The sequence below is a fragment of the Phyllobates terribilis genome, unplaced genomic scaffold, assembly GCF_046119375.1.
Source record: "Phyllobates terribilis strain yellow unplaced genomic scaffold, ASM4611937v1 Scaffold_12__6_contigs__length_324123572, whole genome shotgun sequence".
Taxonomy (NCBI): domain Eukaryota; kingdom Metazoa; phylum Chordata; class Amphibia; order Anura; family Dendrobatidae; genus Phyllobates; species Phyllobates terribilis.
Genome location: NW_027362772.1, coordinates 202198606 through 202215214, shown reverse-complemented (window position 1 = coordinate 202215214; position 16609 = coordinate 202198606). Strand labels below are relative to the sequence as shown.

The window sequence follows — 16609 nt, the reverse complement described above, 5'->3', positions numbered from 1 at the left end:
AAAAGTTGAATGGTGCCCCTTTCCATCCGAGCCCTGCCGTGCTCCCAAACAGTAATTTTTCACCACATATGGGGTATCGGTGTACTCAGTAGAAACTGCACAACAAATTGTACAGTCTATTTTCTCCTGTTACCCTTCTAAAAATGCAAAATTTGGGGATAAAGCAATATTTTTGTGGGAAAAAGTAAAATTTTCATTTTTTCCTTCCACATTGATTTAATTGCAGTGAAGCATCGATAGGGTTAATGAACTTCTTGAATGTGGTTTTGAGCACTTTGAGGGGTATAGTCTTTAAAATGGTGTCACTTTTGGGTATTTTCTGTCATATAAGTCCCTCAAAGTTGCTTAAAAAGTGACATGGTCTCTAAGAAAATTGGTTTTGTAAATTTTGTTGGAAAAATGTGAAATTGCTGATAAACTTTTAACCCTTCTAACTTCTTAACAAAAAAAATAATGTTTAAAAAATTATGCAGATGTAAAGTAGACATATGGAAAATGTTATTTATTAACTATTTTAGGGCATAAAAATTCAAAGTTTGAAAATTGCAAAATGTTCACTTTTTTGTCAAATTTTCGATATTTTCATAATTAAAGCAAAACAAATCGACCAAAATTTACCACTAACATGAAGTACAACGTGTAATGAAAACATAATCTCAGAATCAGGGGAATCCGTTAAAGCGTTCCAGAGTTATTGCCTCATAAAGTGACAGTGGTCAGAATTGAAAAAAATTGGCCTGGTCATTAATGTGAAAACAGTCTCGGGTGTGAAGGGGTTAATTACAATGGGAAAATCTGAACACATGGTCCCTTCCTTTCTGGATTGGGAATGAGGAGAGAGGACCTCCTAATAAGTGGGAGTCCTAAAAATAAAAGCGGGGGCGTAGCTTGGACACTGAGAGAAGAAGACGCATGTCGGGTCAGCTCCCGACCTAGAACCTAATGTTAGGCATTTATCCTATAAAAAACTGCCAGAATACAGCCTTAACGGGGCTTCATCTGTCCCCTGCACACATCCAATGCTTTGTGAGTGGACGAACCCCCTCCTGAAGGACCACCGAAGGTACCCGGCCCTCAGCCCCTAAGGCCTAACGCCTGGCACCCGACGGAGCGGGATCATTCCCCTCAGCGGCCCCTTGCAGCAGAGACCCGCTGATCGTCACCCTCCCCCTCACCTGCCTGGATCCCAGGTCGGTGCGGACCTGCTCCGGAGACCGGACGTCGGCGGGTGCTGTGGAGACGAGAGAGCTGAGGCGCCCACTTGGAGCCTTTGAGGCGCAGCGCCTGAGGAGTGCGGAGAATCCTGGACTGGAAGTGCCGGTGCCCTGACGCTGCGGATCACGGGGGGATAGGACCTGCGGAGTCGGGCGGTGAGAGGGTTGGGGAGGACTTGGCCTTCTTTGCGTGACTCTGGGGGTTCTCCACTCCCCCCCTTCTTCTTCCTGGGATGCCATTTTCTGGGAAGCTTGGTGTCAAAACGCTGACTGTGCTGGTGCCCTCACGTGGTCGCTCCTGAGTAGTGTGAGGGCGGTTGAGGGGGGAGCCCCCCTTCTCCCTCTCTGAGAAACTGCTTAAAAGTCGCTGGTAGCCCTCTTCCTATACTACACCTGACAATGACAGTGAATATATACTAAAGATAAAAGGGCATGTTGCTGACACTCTTCGCTCTGCCTTTGAAGCACCCCCCCCTTCCTTCCTCCATATAAACATATATTAAATATTACGCATATTACAATAGTACCCTCTAGTGGTCATATGAGGAAACACCCAAGATCTCTATATAAAATACAAGACTCTATACCTCTACTGCCATCTTGTCGCCAAACTAAGAATTGACATTCATTAGTCCTTTCTAATTGTTTTCATCTTAACCAGGGATATTCCCATAAAAATAAAAGATGAACACCTGAATTAAAAAGTTCCCTATACCTGGCAACGAAATAGGCTCAGCACCAACTCTGTACTAAACCTGATGGGGAAAAAGACTGTCGGTGGGAAAAAAACTAGGTCTTACGCTGCATCAACTGGTCCTAAAACTATAAACAAATTTTTTCTCAACCCCCAAATGGAAAAAAAAGAAGATATAATCACTTCTAGACGGTCATCCTTAAGATCCACCCCGTTGGCCCGCTCTATCAGCGCTCCTCCCATTGCCTCTCCAAGTGCTTTAACCAATACCCAAGAAAACTATCATCAATACTCAAACCGTTACAGATACAGTGAAAAAGACCCCCTCTTCTACATATAACATGTCACCAAAACCACAAAGAAATCAACAAAAGGACACATCTAAAGAAACTTCCACTTCCAAAGAATGGGAAACCTCTTCTGAAAATCTAGGAGCCACTCTATCCCTTTCAAATCTTATGGAGGACCTGGTACCTTGGAATGATTCACCAAACTCCTCTCACGCTACAACTGATCAATCCCAAAGACCATCTATCTCTGAAGAGCTTCACTTCTATCTTCAACACCTACCAACAAAAGAAGATTTCAAAGCTCTCATCTCAGAAGTAAAATCTACTTATAGAGCAGTAATAACAGCAATGAGACAAGACGTTAAAGCTATCGCAGAACAGGTGGACTCTCTTGAAGAAACCCATGATGAGACACGCAAACACATGAATCTTATTCAACAAGCAGTTGCCTCTCATGCGGACGTCCTCAGAATTACTAATCGCCACCTAGAAGACCTAGATAACAGAGGTCGAGGGAATAACATAATTCTGAGAGGCCTCCCTGAAGCAGATGGAACGGAAGACCTTCACTCAATCCTAGAATCCATCTTCAATAAAATTCTAGATCTACCACAATCCAATAAAATCAAATTGGATAGGGCACACCGTGCTCTTAAACCAAAGGGTTCCCCTTCCTCACCACGGGACATCATATGCTGTGTGCATGACTTTACCACAAAAGAGGCTATCATGTCTAAAGCAAGGATTGCCTAAACCCTTGAATATAAAAATAAAGCATTTCAAATCTTTACAGATCTCTCCTGGATAACCCTGCAGAAAAGACACCACTTATGGCCTCTTCTCACCTCCTTAAAAGATTTATGCATTATTTATAGATGGGGCTTCACTTTCTCACTCACAGCAAGACAAGAGGGTAAATCAGCTACCCTAAAGACATATGAATACCTACTAAATTTTTGCAAGATTTTGGACATTCCTGTTCCAGACTTTTCTGACTGGGAGTTGGGAACTCCGCCGTCAGCTCCGTCTTCCCCAGTGGCAATCAGTCAGCAAGAAGCGCAGAAGACCAACCTCCACTCAATCTTCCCCATCATCTGTGAGATATGATCCCCCCTGAGTCTCTAACATGACAATATTTTACTCCTTTATTCACTTTCATATGATTCAACGTGATAATTCAGAGTTGCTATGAATCCTCTCTCTCTCATTTACTATAACATAGCCTATTTTTATATGTTTAATATCTAAGATAGTTGCCAGATTATTGGCTCTTGAATACCTATACATCTGTTTGTTTAATAGTTCTTTAAGAGTTATAACCGTCTGTTCTTCTCTCCTAGGAGCTTGTTTGTTACCCTACAATTCCCGAGGTATTCCCGAGACCAGAAATTTCCCTGACTCTCGGAATCCCGCAGGAGTTTAAAATCCTTATTTAAGGATTCACTAAGATATTAGTTCTTTTTTTCATACGTAACCTGTTGAACATATTGTTTAAATTCACCTTGTATGCCATATACCCTTCTGTGTTTCCCCTCCCTCCATATGTTTCTAGACCTATCTCACTGAGGAACTATAGATTGATCTGTACAACCCCTTACTCAACGTCTGAGAGAGGTGAGTCACATCAGCAACCGCACTCATGTCACATCCATCATGGTTAAATGTGTCTCATTAAATGTCAAAGGACTTAATTCAAACGCTAAAAGACGTCTTTCCCTTACGGAAATGAAATCCCTCAAAGCCGAAGTGGTATTCCTCCAGGAAACACATTTTAATAAGTCTTGCTCCTTGAATTTTGCATTAAATTACTATCCTATAATATACTCCGCTACACAAGAAAAAAAGAAAGCAGGAGTAACAATTCTTATAGCTAAAACGTGCCCAATCCAAATTATTTCTTCTCACTTAGACCCTAATGGGAGATATATAATTTTACAAGGAACTCTTAGTGGAAATCCTATTATATTATGCAACATTTCCACTCCTAATACGGTCCAAATTAAATTTCTTAAAGGGATTCTACTTAAAATCTCACATCTTCCGTCTTCTGCGATTATTCTAGGAGGAGATTTCAATATGGTCTTTTCTGAATGAGCAGACAGGCTTTTCTTAAATAACAAACCACCATCTCCATCCCAGTCTCATTTGTCCAGGGAATTCCATAAGCTTATCCGTAGAAACTCTCTATATGATCTATAGAGAATTAACCACCCTGAAGACAAATCCTTCTCTTTTTTTTCCAACCACCCCATGGCCCCCACACACGTCTAGACAATTTCTTTGGAAATACCCCTCTCTTACGCATATTAACGGGTGCAGAAATGGGCCAGGTGACGTGGTCTAATCATGCCCCTGTAGAGATTTTGATTAAAGACTCCCAGATTTTTACTCGCTCTTGCCATTGGAGACTTAACAAACTTTCTTGCAAAAACCTTTTATCAGAGAGGAACTATGCTCCCACCTTCAAACCTACTTTGAACTCAACAATGGCTCAGTCTCCTCGGAAGCAATACTGTGGGAAGCCCATAAATCAGTATTTCAAGGTCACTGTATAGCATTGGGGGCTAGACTAAAAAAATATTTTAAGGCCAAGCAAAAGACTCTCTCATTAGAGCTGAAGGCCTTGGAGTCTAAATTGATCTCTAATCCTTGTAAACTAATTTTTTTAAAATTATAGACGTTAGAGCCCAACCAAAAAACATAGCAATTAAACGAGTAGACAAACTACTTCTCTATTCACGACAACGCTACTATGAAAAGGCTAACAAACCCCATACATTATTAGCTAAACAACTTAAGACCACACAGAACAATCCTCACCCTACGCACTACATAACAAAAAAAAAACAGATAACGTATGACCCAAAAGAAATATTTCATGAATACTTCTCAAGATTATATTCACTTCCGAATGCCTTAACGGCTACCCCCTCCACAAGGGACAATCTCATACAATCCTTTATAAAATCATGTAACCTTCCTGTCCTCTCATCAGAGGCAAATTCAGCTTTAAATACATGCATTACAAAAGAAGAGGTTGAGGAAATTATACAGAACTTACCAAATAAGATAGACCATCTGGTCCTGGTGTTTTCCTATCTATACTATAAGACCCTTCAGGATACCCTACTTCCCGCATTAATCCCTTTATTTAACTCTTTTCTAAGCGGATCCCCCATTCCTGATTCTGTTCTACATTCCTACATTACCCTAATTCCTAAACCGGGTAAGGATAGATTGGACTGCAAACATTATAGACCTGTAGCCTTTCTTAACTCAGACATTAAAATACATATCTACCATCATTGATCCATAAAGATCAAGTAGGTTTTATCCCATTCAGGCAAGGAGGTGATAACACTAGACGTGCAATCGACCTTATAGATACAGTTCAAGAATCTAAATATTCTGCTCTACTTTTAAGCCTTGATGCGGAAAAGGCGCTTGATCGCCTATGTTGGCCATTCATGTTCAAAGCTCTGAAAATGTATGGCATAAAAGGTCCATTCTTAAGGCCTATTGAAGCCTTATACTCTACACCTTCTGCTACAATTAGACTTCCCCATAGCTCTCCCAAATCATTTATAATAAAGAATGGTATGAGACAAGGATGCCTTTACTTTTTGTCCTGTGTATCGAACCCCTAGCCGCAGCCATTAGACTAAACCCAGATATTCAGGGAGTATGGGTAAAGGATAGAGAATTTAAACTTTCACTTTTTGCAGATGATATCCTCTTACCTCTCAATAATCGCCCATATCCCTTCCTAACCAACATCATCTACTAGTAAAATTTGGTGATCACTCAGGTTACAAAACAAATACAACTAAAACAGAAGCCTTACCAGTAAACATTCTAGAGTCCCAATTGAATCCCCTCTGAGTCAATTTTAAATATAATTGGAAAAAAGACTCCCTTAGATACCTGGGAATTAATCTCACATCTTAATTCCAAACTCTTTACAAAAGTAATTTCCTACCAATCTATAAAGAAATCCGTTCCCTTTTGGTAAGATGGATGTTCCTCCCCTTATCCCTTTTTGGCCGCATTTCAGCAATTAAAATGACTGTCCTCCCAAAACTATTATATTTATTTGAAACATTACCAATTCATGTCCCAATTGGAGAGTTAAAGGTGGCTGTCATGAGGTTAATATGGGCGGATAGACGACATAGGATCACACAGTCAGTAATGCTGACGAGTAAAAGCTCGGGTGGCTTGGGTGTCCCCCACTTTGTATACTGTTATTGGGCCACCCACTTACGGAGAATCTCAGCCTGGTCGTCTAAACTGGCCTACACAAAATGGATGGAGATAGAAAAACTCTGGCTAGCTCATCCTAACTCTAATTTGGAACAGTCCCTACAACCCCTCCCACAGATATACTATTTGGCCCAATGATCATAACCAGAGACATATGGAAAATATGCTGTAAAAAATTTTAATTATCATCCACAAATTCACCCCTCACATCTTTCCTATTCTACCCAGGTTTCCCAGACAGTTGGACTTCCTCGTTGACAAATATTTGGAATAAAACTGGTTTATTTAACTTTGCGGATATTATTAATAGACCAACACAGAAACTTTTTACACATGAAGAGATGAAGTCTAAATTTGCTGTGCATAACCTCTCCCTATTCCGATATATTAAAATTAAATATTTTGCTTCCTCCTTGTTTTGCTCCCCACAGATTTCTATTCCTACCCCCTTTGAACGTTTATGTAAAGCGGGCCCCTCAGAAGGTTTGATCTCAGACATATATAACATCTTTCAACAACCTGATGATGACCTTCTAATCAGACATCCATATATGTTGAAATGGGATAATTACTTTGGAAAACCTTTGGAAGACAAGGAATGGAGACTGGTCTGGTCTAGAGCAAATACCACTGCATCTTGTATTACGTACAAAGAAAATCAATACAAAATTTTACAATTCTGGTATCATACTCCAGAAAAACTAAATAAAATGGACCCAACCATATCCCCATTGTGTTGGAGATGTAAACTAGATAGAGGTACCGCTTTCCACATCTTCTAGGACTGTCCCCTTATTACCACATTTTGGACTAATGTTCAATCTATAATTAATCAAATTTTTGGATTGACCCTACGATTAGAGCCTCAGGTATTCTTGCTCAACCTATTCCCATAGGCTAAATTAAAAAAACAAGATCAAACTCATTCTAAATATATTAACAGCCGCTTGATGTTTAATAGCAGCACACTGGAAGCAAACATCCCCTCCTTCTTTATTAGATCTATATACGAGAATCAAGGAAGTTAGGAATTATGAATACCGGTATGCAATGAATGAAAACAGAATTGAGAAATTCAACTCAGTCTGGTCTCCTTGGGATAGTCTTTGGACAACACTGAATATTTGACTACCAGCCTCGTTAGCTCAATCAATCCTTCCCTCACCCTTCTGATCTAACCTCCCCCCACCCTTTCCACTGTAAGTCTTCTCTGTCTTTTACCCCGCTTATATCATTATTCTTTAAAAAAAAAAAAAAGGTTTGAATCACTATATTTCATTCTTCATTAGTTATATAACTTAATAATATACTGATATCTGATTCAAATTGTCTTCAATGAAGTATGCTATATACCTTTAAAACCAATAACTAATTTTTGTTGCATTTTATGTACTGTAAAACTTGAAATTTCCAATAAAAATTTACAATTAAAAGAAAATAAAAGCAGCACCTATTAGCTATTTATGGCATATACTTTCGATATGCCCTCAGAAGGTACTAACAACTAATACCCAAGTTTTATTGTGCCACATTGTGATCACATGGCACATCACATAGAACATGGCTTCAGGATGTAAGGCAGGGATCCCCAACTTGTAACTCGAGAGCCACATGTGGCTCCCGGGCCCATGATGTGTGGCTTGCAGCTGTCTGCCAGCTTGGTGCGTTAGCACGAATTGTAGCAAACAGTTACTAAGAACAGATCTCTAGATGGTGACTTGTGTATAGCCCTGCACAGAAGATCAGATCTGAATGGGGGGTAAGATAGGAAACCCTGCAGCTTGCCATACTGCCTTGGTGTCATTTCTGTGGACAAGCTTTGGCTGTTATTATACCGGTAATAGGGGGCTCTGGGTGTCACTACTGTGAGGGGGGCAGGAGGTAGATGTGGCTCGCGATCCTCTCTCAGAGCTGGATGTGGCTCGCGACCCTCTCTTAAAGCTGGATGTGGCTCGCGACCCTCTCTCAAAGCTGGATGTGGCTCGCGACCCTCTCTCAGAGCTGGATGTGGCTCGCGATCCTCTCTCAGAGCTGGATGTGGCTCGCGACTCTCTCTCGGAGCTGGATGTGGCTCGCGATCCTCTCTCACAGCTGGATGTGGCTCGCGACCCTCTCTCGGAGCTGGATGTGGCTCGCGATCCTCTCTCAGAGCTGGATGTGGCTCGCGATCCTCTCTCAGAGCTGGATGTGGCTCGCGAACCTCTCTCAGAGCTGGATGTGGCTCGCGACCCTCTCTCGGAGCTGGATGTGGCTCGCGATCCTCTCTCAGAGCTGGATGTGGCTCGCGATCCTCTCTCAGAGCTGGATGTGGCTCGCGAACCTCTCTCAGAGATGGATGTGGCTCGCGACCCTCTCTCGGAGCTGGATGTGGCTCGCGATCCTCTCTCAGAGCTGGATGTGGCTCGCGAACCTCTCTCAGAGCTGGATGTGGCTCTCGACCCTCTCTCAAGGCTGGATGTGGCTCGCGACCCTCTCTCGGAGCTGGATGTGGCTCGCGACCCTCTCTCAGAGCTGGATGTGGCTCACGACCCTCTCTCGGAGCTGGATGTGGCTCGCAATCCTCTCTCAGAGCTGGATGTGGTTCGCGATCCTCTCTCAGAGCTGGATGTGGCTCGCGATCCTCTCTCAGAGCTGGATGTGGCTCGCAATCCTCTCTCAGAGCGGGATGTGGCTCTCAAGTTCAGAAAGGTTAGGGACCTCTGATGTAAGGCATTCATGTGTCAGGCAGAAAAGGGTCATAGCATTATAGCTTAACCCCTTACTGGCCTGGGGCGTATTAGTACGACCCAGGCCATCACCCCCAGTTCAGAACGGGCTCCGGCGCTGAGCCCGCACTGAACCGGGCACATGTCAGCTGATTCTTACAGCTGACATGTGCCCGCAACTGCCGCAGGTAGAATCGCGATCTGTTAACCAGTTCTGTTAACAGATCTGTTAACCAGTTAAATGCCGCTGTCAATCTCTGACAGCGGCATTCAGAAGAACGTCACTTACCCCGCCCACCGGTGACCCCGTCACGTGATCGTGAGTCACTGATGGGTGGGTATGGCAGCCCGGGGTCAGCAGCAGACCCCAGTGGTTGTCAAGTAAAGATCGCTATGAGTGCCACCTAGTGGTCGGCGCTCATAGCACAGGAGCATTTCTGCTACATAGAAGTGATCTGCTCATCACCTCTATGTAGCAGAGGCGATCAGACAGTTGCTGCTTCTCGTCTCCTATGGAGACTATAGAACCAAGCAAAAAGTGTAAAAAAACTGTTTTTAAAAAAATATATATTTTTTTTAAAAATCTAAAAGTTTAAATCACTCCCCTTTTGCCCCATTCAAAATAAAATAATAAAAAATAAACCCCACATACACATATTTGGTATCGCCCCATCTATCAATATAAAAAAAGAATTAATCCGATTGGTAAACGCCGTAACGAGAAAAAAATTCCAAATTCAGTTGGCATTACACTCAGCAATCACAACACAGGGCCATATATTTTCCTTTTGTTCTGATTATGTCATTTGGTTGAATTTTTCACATTTTTCTAATCTGACCTGACATAAGAGATGTAAGAACTCCATTGCAGATATGTTGGAATGGTTTTAAAGCTGACAAAGAACCCTGAGAATAGTAACACTGGTATTGCTGTAACTGGGCCCACGAAGGTTGCAACCTGTGAAGAAAAGACATAATTATATATTGTGTTACTCAATGAAGTTGAAAATAATGTAGCTGCACAGTTTTTCGATTGGAATGTAACATTACATGGATCATTTTAGGTGATTAATTTGTTAATTATATTAATACAAGAGTGACGTTCATAGGGGTTTAGGAAACTTTTGAACCTTGAAATATGATTTTCTTGATACGGGAGGGATCTGGGTGTAGCCTCTTCATTCTTCCTCTCCACCCTTTTCCTTATACCTAGCTTCCTGATCACACTTCTTTGTTGTTCATGTCCCCACAGCTATTTCTTATACCTAAATAACTATAATTATTGTTGAATGGGACAGGAGACATGCCAGACCATATTGTCAATACTACTTCGCATTGAGGCTATTATTAAAGAGCCCCATGAAGTAATTTATGCCATCACATGAATTCCCTGGTCACAGGTAAAAACCAAACCCCTCTAGTCTGGAAGGGGCTACTATAATAAATATTGTAATATTGTAGGTTAAGAGATACACAGACAATACCATGCTGATAGCAAAACAATCGTATTACATTTACTGAAATTTACTTTTCTTCCAAAATGAGTTTATTAATTTCTAAATAGTATAGGGAAAATTAAATATGAGAGATAGAAAAGTATCATGGGGAGTATCAAAGGCATAAGGGTTGTTAACAGGTAACGTGGATTAAACCCAGGGCTGTATTTGCCACTAGGCACCCGAGGGCGGGTGCCTAGAGCAGCAGGTTGTGGGGGAGCAGCACCACCATGAAGGAAGATATAACATTTTTTTTCTAACTTACTCCTTCTTCTAACCTTTACTGGAGTATGAGAACCGCCATCTTTATTGAGGGGGGGTTGCATGGGCAGAGGGGCACCGATCAGCTACCTGCCCCGAAGGAGGAAGATAAATGATAGAAGTGAAGGATCTGTGATGACTCCATGCCTATATGACTCTTATGGGAGAAGCCATACAGCAGCTTGCAAGTGAGATGTTTTCCGGGGCAGAAAGAATAGAAGAGGCATTGGTGACAGATACTGTAATTAGGGAAGAGGGGTAAATGGGATGCAGGCTATGTGCGGGTACATTAAGTGGGGGTACATATAAGGGCATGCAGGCTACATGTGGGGGTTCACATGGGGTGCAGGCTACATGTGGGGGTGTATATGGGGGTGCAGGCTACATGTGGGGATACATATGAGGGTGCAGGCTACATGTGGGGGTGTATATGGGGGTGCAGGCTGTATATGAGGGTACACATGGGGGTGCAGGCTACATGTGGGGATACATATGAGGGTGCAGGCTATATGTGGGGGTTACATAGGGGTGCAAGCTGTATGTGGGGGTACATGGGGGTGCAGGCTGTATGTGATAGAGTGCCACTAAGGAGGGGCAGGTAAACACTCCTTAGTGGAGCTGAAGATACAAGGAATATTTAATGTAGTCAATGAGGCGGAGTGGTATTTATTGAGGGCACAGTATGGAGGGAGTACAGGGTGGGGAGGGATACTGGAGATAGGGACAGTTTGGAGGCTATATTTTATAACGCAGGTACAGTGCAGACAGTGCATAGGTGATAGTTATTAAGGGATGATGGTTTGACAGTTATTGTTCATAAAGAAGGATAGTGTGGCAGACATAGTTTATGGGGGAGGGTTGGGATGGCATTATAATATATAAGCGGGGATGATGTGGAGGCAATATTTTATAGGAGAGGAGACCATGTATCATAAGAGGGACAGTGGGTGTCACTTTTGTGGGCAGAGAGCACAGGGAGAAGCAATTATTTATTTAGGGCACAGCATGGGCAGCTATTTTTGTTCAGGTGGCATTATAATGACACTTTTTATTTGTAAGGGCACGGTGTCAGGATGTGCTGCTGCAGAAGACTGGAGAAGAGGGACATCTGCGGAGATGAGCTATAGTGTCGGGACCAGATGAAAAAGAAAAGGATGAGAAGAACTTCAATCAGAGGTGATGTTACCTATAAGGTACTTGGATTTAAGGAGGCATTTACACAGGGTCAATCATGGAGCTTAAATGACCACAGACTGTTTTTATGAAGCCAATCAGTTGTCGTTTATTAGCCTGTTTAGACAGGCAGACCGTATTTTCATGTGCACAAAGCGATCCGTAATATGATAGCTCTGTGCGCATGGAATAAAAATGCTTTAGCAGCACATGTTTACACAGGATGATCTGCTGCTGAGACCAATGATATTTAAGTAAGATTATTATTATTATTATTATTATTATTATTAAGTAAGCTTAAAGGGAATCTGTCACCACATTTGACCTATCTACACCATTAATATGGGCATACAGGTTATAGACTGCTGAGGACGGCGATCCTTGTGTGTCTCCTATCAGACGCCTTGTTGTTGATAAATCATCTTTTATCTGTTTATGTAAATTACCTCTTCCAGGCTATGGGGAGCTGGACGCTGCCTGGAAAATAATGCTGCCTCCGCACTTCTTCTCCATATATCTCGCCTCCCATCAGCGTCACTCTGTCCCTGTGACGTCGGCTCCTCGAGAAGAAATCTTTCATGTGCCCATTACTGTTCTCTTCATTCCTCTGCAGTCTTCTGACCTTCTATGGGCACAAGCACCAAGTGTCTTCTGTGCAGGTTCCCAGTATTCCCAGCGTGATTAGATGCACATGCCGAGAACACTGGGAATGGCGCCTGTGCAGAAGACACTTGATGCCTGTGCCCATAGAAGGACAGAAGACTGCAGAGGAAAGAAGAGAACAGTAATGCAAACATGCAAGATTTCCTCTCGGGGTGCCGACGTCACAGGGAGAGAGTGACGCCGATGGGAAGCGATATATATGGAAATGAAGTGCGGAGACAGCATTGCTATCTTCCGGGCATAGTCCTCCCCATAGCCTGGAAGAGGTCATTTAAATAAACTGATAAAAGATGACTTATCAACAAGGTATTTGATAGGGGAAATACAGGGAGGACATTTTTCAGCAGTCTATAACCTGTATGCCCATATTAACTGCCAACATTAAGCTGGTGTCTATGGGGGACTTTAACTACTATCTAAAGGGTATGGACACTTTTAGTCTGATTTATCAGTAAGGGGGCGTCCCGAGTTAGAGTGCCTAGGGCAGCATGAACACCAAAATATAGCTCCGATTAGACCAAAAATAGTCCATTTTATGACAATCTGAGGTTCTATATAGAATTGTAGCACCTGATGGATAAGATGGTCTAACAGTGTGATAGGTCAGTAAGGGAATAGTTTGGAAGAAGATGCAGTTGGACACTCTGCGGTGGAAGGTTGGTGTCTGGGTAATGGGCTGGTGAAAGTGACATACCAGAAGAAAACTATAGAGAGAAAAATGTAAAAATACAAAATGAAGGCAACATGAGAAATTATGAATGAAGCATTGGACAAATAGCTTTACATCAATAGATTTTAAGAAGAAGTTAATAATTATCAAATAATTATTTATGTAAATACTTTTATGCCCAAAAATGACAAAAGTATTCTGGGAGTGATACCTTTATTGGCTAACCAGAAAAATTATATTTGCAAGCTTTTTCTGACGAACACGGTACCACAATATAATTTTTTATTTTACATCAAATAACTATTTAAAAGTACATAATGTAGCTACATTAATCAACAAAAAATACAGAGCTAGAAAAGACGTGGATCTTACTTGTAAGGAGTTAGAAGCTGCACCAATTAGAAGCCCCAAAGATTGTGCAACAAGAGCAGTGGAAGTAGCAAGGGCAGAAAAAAGGAGGAAACGAACAGCTTCAGGGGGCTGACCGGTCATCCAGTATACAATGCTGCAATATGCAATAGGGCACACGACCTGGAAAAACGCAGGAAGTGAAACACTGATCTTAGATAAATCTTAGAAATTAAATAAGTATAAACTAGAAGTCTAATTCAGATTTTACAAAAAGGAATTTCCACATTCTCATTCTTGCAAAAAAAATGTTTGTAGGAAATCTAAAATACAGCTGAAACTGTTACATAAGTATAACACCATGTGATATCATTGTAATACATAGGCTTGCAAAAGTGCTCACCCCTCTTGGTTTCATACCTATTTTGTTACATTACAATCTGTGTTTAAATATTTTTGTAATCTGATGTGTGATGTATCAGCACTAAATAGTCTAAATTCGTGAAGTGAGAAAAATATAGGCATAAATTTAATTAATTGGATCAAATAACTAAATATTGGCATGTGCATATGTATTCACCTCTTTTGCGATAAAGCCCCTAAAAACTTCTGGTGCAGGCAATTCCCTTCATTAGTCCCATGCTTAGTGACAGGACGTCCACCTGTGAGCAATCTAATGTCCCAACCTTTGCATCCAACACCACACTTCTCCACCAGAGGGGGCTAGTATGCACTAGGTGCTGCTCCCCTGGTTACAGGGAGACTGGGGAACCAGTTAGTGGGTGAGGGTGGAGGACCTACAAGTTAGTTACACTTTAAATTTCATATTTAATACGCAGCCATCTTGGTTCTTGGTCCTTGTTAGTCAAGTCTTTGTGCTGTCAAATACTGTGTGTAACTGTGACCTCCCTCCCGGAGCGCAGATCCTGTGTGGACCTGCAGGAGATGGAGGCACGGCCCTCGTACCCTGGCCTTGGGTCGTGGGGCAGGTTGCAGATAATGAAGGTCTCAGCCCGGTCAAGGACCATGACCAAGAAGGCCCGGAGCTTAAGAGTGTATCTCCACCGCAAATGGATCCCAGGCAGGATGCAAACGGAGCGGTGTACGCCACCTGTCCTCGCCAACCTGATATATTCAGAGGGAGTCCGGCTGCAAGAGGGGTACCAGCCCCCGACACCCGACCTTGCTACTCCATGTCCTGGTCGGGAAAGCCTGGTAGGCCCAGAGGATCCCATGGGGTACCGGACGGAGCGGAGCTGCCAACCGTGTCCTTGTTCTGAGAGGAGCTCATAGGGAGACCCGGCCTATTTGCACACACACGGACAGGAAAGGATTCGGTCTGTAGTTCAGGAACACTCTGGTGTAGGGTCCCAACGGAATGCTGGACTTACTCGGACCCTCGTTCCTGGTGACCGCAGGATGCCGCGGGAAGCAGGGAGTCACCTTCCTCATGCCATCTATGTGAGTAAAGCCTTGGAAGTTCACCCCTATGGCCTCCGGACTGTTTATTCTGCGCCACACCGCGAGACGTGGAGCCCACACTCCTCTACTACTACCCCCCTCCTTCCTGTCCCTCTGCCCTGAGGCCTTGCTCCGCCTGTGGGGAGTAGTAATAACTTTGGCCGCCATAACACCATGCCTCAGCGGACTGCAGCGGCGCTGGTGGCCCTTCACCAGGTACCACAGGTGGCGTATTCGTTAATCAGCCACTCAAGCCGAACAAGCCCACACCATCTCTTTTTTTACTGTGACGGCCCTGAGCACGGGTCGGGTCCGGGCCACGGCTGCACCCCATCTCTCCATCACAGGACCCTACTCCGAGTCCCCCATCCCCCAGGGTAAACTAACGGGCTTTTTCGAGTAAGAGGCGTCACAGACCTGGCGTAGTCGGCAGAATTGCGTGCCCGCAGCAAAGGAAGGAGTTGCCCATTGCTACCGGGTACTGTGTGCCTTACACCTTGAACTGTCGTTTTTACACTTAAAATGGCGCCCGCCCAAGAAGAACAGGTGCCATAATGCTGTGAAAAGACTGTCTTTAAACACCTCCCATCGTGGGCTGGGCTCCCGTATGGCGCCAAAAATGTGGACTGCCCCTTCCATCAGAGACTGTCTGCGGGGTAATGCCCGGCAAACCGGATGGGCAGAACGAAGGCGGGCCTGTCAACATGCCACCCAGGAACCGCCCTGAAAGAGGAGGAAGAAGAGAAGGAACAAGGTGCGGCCATTGCAGTCTCAGCATCGCCACCACTGAAAGTGGACATGGACGCTGCGGAGGGAACCCGAAAGGAGCCTTCTACAGCTGGCCCGGCTGCCGGTACCGGTGTAGAAAGAGCCAGTAGAAACCCGCACTTGCGAGCGCCCCAAACTCCCAGCTATGGACCGAGCAATCTGGCCCGAAGGTGCATGGAGGCGGCTGCGCGGCGGCAGGAGGAGCAACGGCGGGAGAAAGAAACCCTCCGCCAAGGAGCAGCAGATCAGGAAGAGGAGGCTTCGGAGGGCGCCTGCGGCCTAGACATGGGTGAGTCAGAACCCCTTACCCCGGCCGCTGAGGAAATGGTGCCCCTCCTGGACTTCTGGTCTGAGTGCCTACTGCCCGACGTAGTGACCTGGGAGCAGGCTCTGGCCCCAGAGCTCCAGGCTGCCGCCACCTCCGGAGACCACCGTGCTCTCCCACCTCCGTTACCGGAAGGCCCTGCAGGGGAATCTATGGGCCCCAACCAGGAAAAGCCCGCGGACTCGGGCCTGCTGCAGCGCCCCCTAACGCTGCTTCCGGGCCCCACAGTCACCTGCCCGGCGGCGGAAGAGAGGGCCTGGGACAACCAGGGGGGCAAC

The 16609-nt window shown here is 44.1% G+C and overlaps 1 protein-coding gene across 5 annotated transcripts in view; it reads right to left on the bottom strand.

Annotated features, from left to right (window-relative positions):
* ABCG4 (ATP binding cassette subfamily G member 4) overlaps window positions 1-16609 on the bottom strand; it is a 112145-nt gene that overhangs the window by 8624 nt on the left and 86912 nt on the right. For all 5 annotated transcript variants that reach the window (XM_073657837.1, XM_073657833.1, XM_073657834.1 and 2 more), the window contains 2 exons: window positions 13802-13960; window positions 10006-10124 (listed from right to left, as the gene is read on the bottom strand). In XM_073657837.1, the coding sequence (XP_073513938.1) occupies window positions 10006-10124; window positions 13802-13960 (278 nt within the window). The remainder of the gene's footprint in view (window positions 1-10005; window positions 10125-13801; window positions 13961-16609) is intronic.